The sequence below is a fragment of the Spermophilus citellus genome, assembly GCF_964194105.1.
Source record: "Spermophilus citellus genome assembly, chromosome: 5".
NCBI classification, from domain to species: domain Eukaryota; kingdom Metazoa; phylum Chordata; class Mammalia; order Rodentia; family Sciuridae; genus Spermophilus; species Spermophilus citellus.
The window spans coordinates 62,365,344-62,373,180 of NC_138186.1; the positions used below are offsets into that span (position 1 = coordinate 62,365,344).

The following is a 7,837-nucleotide window of genomic DNA, read 5'->3' on the forward strand; positions in this document are numbered from 1 at the left end:
ATGGCGAGAGGAGGGGATTCAGTTTCATTTTGTTGCATATGGATTTCCAGTTTTCCCAACACCATTTGTTGAAGATGCTATCCTTTCTCCATTGCATGCTTTTAGCGCCTTTATCAAATATAAGAAAGTTGTAATTTTGTGGATTGGTCTCTGTGTCCTCTATTCTGTACCATTGGTCCACCTGCCTGTTCTGGTACCAGTACCATGCTGTTTTTGTTACTATTGCTCTGTAATATAGTTTGAAATCTGGTATTGCTATACCGCCTGATTCACACTTCCTGCTTAGAATTGCTTTTGCTATTCTGGGTCTTTTGTTTTTCCATATGAATTTCATGATAGCTTTGTCTATTTCTACAAGAAATGCCGTTGGGATTTTGATTGGCATTGCATTAAACCTGTAGAGAACTTTGGGTAATATTGCCATTTTGATGATGTTGGTTCTGCCTATCCATGAACAGGGTATATTTTTCCATCTTCTAAGATCTTCTTCTACTTCTCTCTTTAGGGTTCTGTAGTTTTCATTGTATAAGTCTTTCACCTCTTTTGTTAGGTTGATTCCCAAGTATTTTATTTTATTTTTTTTGAGGATATTGTGAATGGGGTGGTTTTCCTCATTTCCATTTCAGAAGTTTTGTTGCTGATATACAGGAATGCCTTTGATTTATGCGTGTTGATTTTATATCCTGCCACTTTGCTGAATTCATTTATTAGTTCTAATAGTTTCTTTTTAGACCCTTTTGGGTCTTCTAGGTATAGGATCATATCATCTGCAAATAGTGATATTTTAAGTTCTTCTTTTCCTATTTTTATTAGGCAGTGGACTTTATTCAGATTTCCCAGGTTTTTCCACAATGTCCTTTTTTCTACTCATGGATCCACTTCAGAATCACATATTATGTGGTTCTTTTTATTTTATTTTTTTAATTTTATGTTTCCTGAGTCTCCTTAGTCTGGGACAATCCTTAGTCTTTAATTGTCTTTCATTCCCTTGCCACTTTTGAAGAGTGCTGGTGGGATATTTTGTAAATTTTTCCCTAACTTGGGTTTACCCCATGGTTTCCCATGATTAGCTTGAGATTGTTCGGGACAAGAGAGGACAGAAGTGATATGTCCCTTTGTCGTCACTGGTGACGTCAGCCTTCATTGCCTGGCCAAGGGGGTGTTCCCCTGGCTTTCCTGCTTGACAGTTGCGGATCTTCTCTCTGCAGCGAGTATGCATGTTGGGAGAGATGCTCTGAGATCATACAGACACCCTGCTTTTCCTCAGATCCTTGCCCACAAATTTCAGCACCCCTTGGGGGATCCTGCCCATGGCTGTCACCACTGTGGTCTCCTAATGATTCCTGTTTTGTCCACTTCCTCCACAGTCACTAGTTGGGATTTTTCTATCATGAATCACCATCCTCTCCCCCATTCATTTATTAATGCAGTCACTTGTTTGTGACACTAAGGAATCATAAATATTTTATTCCATGGGTGACATTTCAGTAATTCCATTATTTATTTTGTTGCTCATATGGTTCCAGCTTTGCTCTCTGGGAGCTCTTCCAGGATGGCTCCTGTGTTCTTTCAGCATCACCCATAATTTCACGAACACAGTGTTATTTTCTGGTACCAGAGGATGCTCCAGTTTCATCCTTTATTCTCCCTGCACCAGCTGCAGAATCTATCACTTTTCCAAGGAGCCCTCTGTTTCCTGTATTTTTTTTTTGGGGGGGGGAGTTACCAGGGAATGAATCCAGTAGTGCTTAACCACTGAGTCACATCCCCAGTCCCTTTTTTTTAAAAAAAAATAATAATTTAGAGGTAGAGTCTCACTGAGTTGTTTAGGGCCTCAATAAGTTGCTGAGGCTGGCTTTTGAACTCACGATCCTTCTACCTCTGCCTCCCAAGCCTCTGGGATTACAGGAGTGCACCCCCACACCTGGCCCTCTGTTTCCTTTTACTGCAGAATGCCCACCTTGCTTCTCGAGGGCTTCATAGCCATGGGTCTTCACTCTGCACCTCTTTACTTGATAGGTCCTTGGATGCCAGGTTCCTTGTTGCTAGGAGGCACCTGAGGCCCATGACTCCACTCATGTGTCAACCTCCCATCAGTCAAAGTATTTCCCATAAACCTTCATCTTTGGATTGTGAATTAAGCTCTTCAAAGAGCTTTAATTCTATTCAGAGAGAATATAATTAAACTGTATTTGGAGGATACTGGGTTAGAAAAACAGTTGAACAAATCTGCTATTAGTGATTTTTAAGTCTATTGTCAGGCTAGAGATGAAGCCTATAAAGGTAAAATAACTTCAGGATTAATAAAAGAGGGTCTTGACTTCTGACTGACTCATCCTGCTCTGTTGAGTAGCCTTTGCAGCAGAGATGCTGTTTGAAACAGAGTCTGGAATGGCCATGATGGAAGGGACAAAATGCTACCCTCAATAGCTTGCTTCGGAAATAGTTGATCTTTATGTCAAATAACATTTTATACACCCTGCACCCAAAATAACAGGGTGAGGTTATTATGTGCCAACTATGTATGGACCACCTTGGCAGGTACAGTACCCTCATAATTTCATGTGGGCTTCCGGACAACCTTAAGAGATAAAGTAGTAGGACACTACCCTTACAATGATACCATCTGAAAGTTTTGAAGTTCTGACCAGTGCAGTGAGTCAGGCTCTATCTGGGGAATTTCCCCTGTAGTTCACGGTCAGAGCGAGTGTCAGGCACCATGTTCTTGAGTGTGCCAGACCTTCCTTCTGAATTCTTGGTGGCCAGGAGTATTGGACCTGGGGGTATACCTCTCAGGATTAAGCTTCTTGTGTAAAACGCATACTAACCACGCAATGTTGAGCAAGTTAGCAAACATTTCTGAGATTAAATGAGGATGGTGAGAGGGGCCTGATAACAATCTCTGCCTCTCCCACTGCCTTGTAGGTTTAAGTTTAATGATTTGCATATGGTGCTTGGAATGGAGGCAGGCATGTGGTTCTGCTCTAGGCTGGTTGCGGCTGTCATGTCTGGGGTGGTGCTTGATGCTAGGAGGCATCTGAGGCCCAGGTAGTTGCCACACTCCCCTTGTGTCCTGTTCTCCCAGGTGCATCTCTGGACATGCCTTCTTCTACACGGGGGAGCGATGCCAGGCCATGCAGGTGCATGGCAGCGCCCTGGGTCTGATGATTGGCGGCATGGCTACTGTGATCTTCGTGACCATCACCATCATCTCCATCATGATGTTTCAAAGGCCAAGTCAGTGACCCACCTGCTGATGCCAGCCGGACAGCAGGAGCCCCTTCCTCTGCTCAGATCATCCTTCCCCGACAGTGCGGTTTGGGGCAGTTTTTATCTGCCTTGCTTTGAAGGGGCCTCTGAGAACCAAGACCTCTAACCTCATGTGTGACCCTTGTCATTTTTCTGCCCCCCACATGGTTCTGTTACCCTACTGTGTGCTCCTAATATATCTAGTGTGTCCAGTGACAACACTCATCATGTTTAATTATAAATCACTTGCTTAACTGACCATCTTTCCCATACAGAGTGAGCTCCCATGGGGCATGGTATCCTCATTGACCATGCTAGCTCCAGGGCCCAGAAGTGTGCCTGGCTGGTACATTGTGGGCACTCACTAAGTGTCAAATGAATACACCAATAAATGAATGAATAACCGAGGTTGACTCTCATTTCTTTGACTTGACTTTCTCATTTCAAATCAGTACATATGATGAAATCCACATGTGTGTATGAGAATAAAACACTAATTTTTCATCAGTTATGATGGTATAATTACCATTTTTATGTCTTGTTGCAGGATTTCTTAGTGATAGAGCATTTGCCCAGCATGCATAAAGCTCTGGGTTTCAACCCCAGCAACACACACACATACACACACACATACACACACACACACACACACACACACACACACACACACACACAGTGGGAAGCCCTAGAGAGAACAGCACCTCATCAATCTTTTCCTTTCTCTGACTCTAAGAAAAGGGTTTTAATAAATTCAATAAATATATAGTTAATATTTTCTGTGTGTCCAGCTTTGTATATATGTATGTGAATTGGGGGGCTGAGGATATTCTTTTTTAGATCTTTTTAAAAAATAAAAGTATAGTTTACATGCATTTCATGTGTAAAATCATCATATTAACAAACTGAAGGTATTAGGTAGGAGAGAACTTTAAATAATTTTTAGATATACTTTCCATAGTTCCTGAGGAGATAAAATATAGTTGGGTCAAGAAAGTTCCAAGGTAGAACTAGTAAAAAGAAAAGCTAAGTTTCTCAACACCAACCAGCAAAGGACTATCTTTAGAAGCTTAATAGAAGATTTCAAGGAGCCTGAGAGGTCCAGGATTCAGGTTACCAGGCTTCCCAAGCAGGGACTTTAAGGTAATTCTGTTGAGTTTTAAATGTACTGGAAACAAATATGAAAAATTTAGAAGAATCTCTTTAATGCACAGGTGAAAAAACAGTATGTAGTGGGTGACAAAAGGAGCCCAAAGGCAGTGACTCTCAAACTCCAGTTGCAACAATCTTCCCTGCAGTGTTGGGTAAATTACAGATGTCAGGGCCCTACCCCAGAGTGTCTAGTTTGGTAGGTCTGAGGTGGGGTCTAAGAATCTGTATTTCTAACAGGTTCCAGGAGCCACTAACGCTGTTGACCTGCCCACCACACTCTGAGATCCACTGCTCAAACAGGGGGAAATGGGTCCAGAGGCCAGGTGTTCTGATTCAGGCTTGGTTGATCACCTAACAAGCTGTGACATTTTTGTAAGAAATCACTCAAGCTCTTCTCCATCTTGGTTTACCAATCTGTCAAATGGAAATAAGAAGTGATTACCTCTGCCACTCAACCTTACCACTCCCAGTGTTGGAGAGAAATACAATGAAAGCATCCCTGGTTGGGATCTGCTGGTCTAGTTGGATCAGCCAGTGGAATTGTCTATTAAGTGAGGGAGATCCCAGGGCCAGACAGATTCTAGCTTAAGGTTTTACCCCAAAAGCAAGTTCACAATGCCTGTTAGAGTTTTGTACTCATATTTATTTTGGTAATTCTATTTCATCCATGCAAAGATTATTTCTAGCACCCTTTCATACTAATAATGAACCTTCTGGTATGATGTGACAGAGCAAGATTTGGAGTTTTGCCACAGATGTTTCTGACTTTTGATTAGGATTCTTCAAATGCTAACTAAGCGTTGGAGTGCATGTTCCTCGTCAGAGTCCACTGAGTTCTGTGTAACCAGCTCCAGGGTGTGGATCACAGTCACACTGTACACAGGGTAATGTCCACCTTGACTCATCAACAAGCAAATTACCATCCGCACCTTTGTTCTTGAGCCACTCCCTTCTGGTGAATTATACCATCCATCTTATGGCTTGACAGAGTCTCAGGCACCCTATGTCCAGTTTTCATACTTGAGTAAATAGAAAAGATCCTAGAGAGAACAGCGCCTCATACAGGTCACAGAACCACTGTGACCATAGCAGAATCTATTATTTTTGCTTGGCTTCAGAAAAGCCTAATAAAATCAGTGGTTTGGAGGAGTGCTGTGAAATGTAGGATAATTTACATCAAGAAATCAGTAATGATCTTTTTTTTTTGCTTGTTTTTATTTATTCCAACTACCATTTAATTTCCAGGTAGTCACCTATTCACACTTCTATGTGTTTATGAACACTGCAAAACAACTTCCCTGTGTTAGTTTTAATACATTCACAATATATGCTCCCCAAATCTCTAAGCAACATGAATCTTCAAATAGATGTATCATATTTATCTATGGCTATGAGTACTATTTAGCAAGTTACACACAACCCTAGTAGGTGTGGGATGGGAGACAGCGGGGCCAGATGCTGGTGATCTCTGATGAGCATTGATGTGAAACAAAATGACAGAAAAAAATTGACATGGGTAGAGCAGCCCACCAGGGTGAGAAAGAGAGAGGGAGGGAGAGACATGGCCTCATCTGGGTTGTGGCTTCCCTCAGGGTCTAGACAAATCTAGGACAATTTGACCCATTTGTGGCTCACCAGCCCCATGGAAATCAGCAGTAACATTTTAAGATTTTTATCTAGTCAAGAGAATAAAAGGAGAATCTAAAAGAAGGATCACAAGAAGGGTCTGTGGACACAGTGGAAGGCAGGGGAGAGAGATAGCCCCAGGCAAAAATGGCGGACAGCAGACATATCCCTTTTATTTTTTAGGAGTAGAATCCCCAAGTTGAATTGGTCAAATGTCTCCCCAGAATATAGCATGCATTCTCCTACTTCCTTTGCAAATAGGTGGGGCCATGTGACCAAGTTTGGCCAATGGAATGGAAACAGAAATGCTGCATATCAACTTCTTACAAGAATCTCAGGGTACACCACCTTAGTCCCTTCCTCTGTCCTAATGACTGGTAGAGGTATGTGATGGCCAGAGTGGGAGGAGCTGTCATCAGGGGCCATGAGGTGACTCTGGGAAAAGCAGATAAAATATATATATGTATGTATATATATATACATACATATATGTGTATTTATGTATTTATATACATATATGTATGTATATATAGACTTTAAACTCCTAAGAACTACAAGGAGACAAGATGTCCTAAAAGACAGGCTGCTTAGCTGCAGATATTTGCACTACAGAAGTAAACCTCTACTTTAAGTCAGTGTTATTTAAAATCTTTATTACTCACAGAGAATATAATCCTAACTGAGATGATGGTTTCTGCAGAGTTCACACATGACTCAGACTAAGCCAGTCACAGAGCCCTACATGGACAAATGTACACATACATAGAGGGAAGCAAAGAGTCATTCTTCCTTATTCATCTCTGTCTATGGATCCATAGGCCTCTGGGATGTCTTTCCTCAAAAATCTGTCTTGGAATGAAATAAAGAGACAAAGGCAGACAAACACACAAAAGAAAGAGCAGGAACACCAAGCACCCTGCTTGAGCCCCTGAATCCAGCTGTACCTGAAGGTACACCCATCTAGCCCAATTTAGCATCTTCCCCAGTTATAGGAGCTAGTAAGTATCCATTTTTGCTTAAACTCATTTTAGATATGGTTTTGTTGCCTGCAACCAAGGAAACCTTAACTAACACTACTACTACCCACACAATTCGTCATCTGTGAAGACAGGAAAGAATGGAATTAGTGTGAGGATTAAAAGAAATTGTGTAATATGTAAGCTCTCCAAAGCTGACAGATGCAGATAGGGGGCGCTAACCAGGCTCACTCCGTTGTTCTGTGACTTATTCTCTCATTCTGGCTTCGTAATGAGCATACTTTAAACTCAAACCTCAGAAAAGTCATTCTTTAGGATGTCAGACAACTTCAGGATTGTTTTCAAAGACTCTTAACCAGGAATTAGGTGCACAAATATGAACAGTATATGTATTTTGATTCTGAGGAGATAATTTATCTAAATCTAGGGGTTTTTTGTGTGTGTATATATTGTATTTAGATATGCACAATTTTTAAATATATACACATAATGATACAAAGCAATCATGGCCAACTTTATTTAGCAATAAATGTGTGCCAGTTATTATTCTATAAGCTTTATAAGAATTTCCTAGCAATCTGTAAAGCTCGTACCGTTATTATCCCATTTTACATTGTGGAAACTTAGTCACAAGAGAATCACTTTACCAAGGTCACAAACTAAGAAGTGATGGACCCACTATTGGGAAGCACACAATCTCCAGAGCCCATGCTCTTAACCACCCTAATACATTCACTAAACGGCCTGTCAATCAATGCTGAAGAGCTACATCTCCCCATGCAAGGTGAAGCAAAGAATTCAGATGATTCAAGTTTCAAACCAGCTGCTGATTTAGT

General features: G+C 41.2%; 1 protein-coding gene across 1 annotated transcript in view; it reads left to right on the forward strand.

Moving 5' to 3' along the window:
* Positions 1–3,395, forward strand: part of MEP1A (meprin A subunit alpha) — a gene marked incomplete at its 5' end in the record, with an annotated part of 41,996 nt that extends 38,601 nt beyond the window's left edge. Inside the window, one exon of the mRNA XM_081296508.1 lies at positions 3,086–3,395. Within this exon, the coding sequence (XP_081152634.1) occupies positions 3,086–3,245 (160 nt within the window). The 3' untranslated portion in view covers positions 3,246–3,395. The remainder of the gene's footprint in view (positions 1–3,085) is intronic.
* Positions 3,396–7,837: the final 4,442 nt, after the last annotated feature.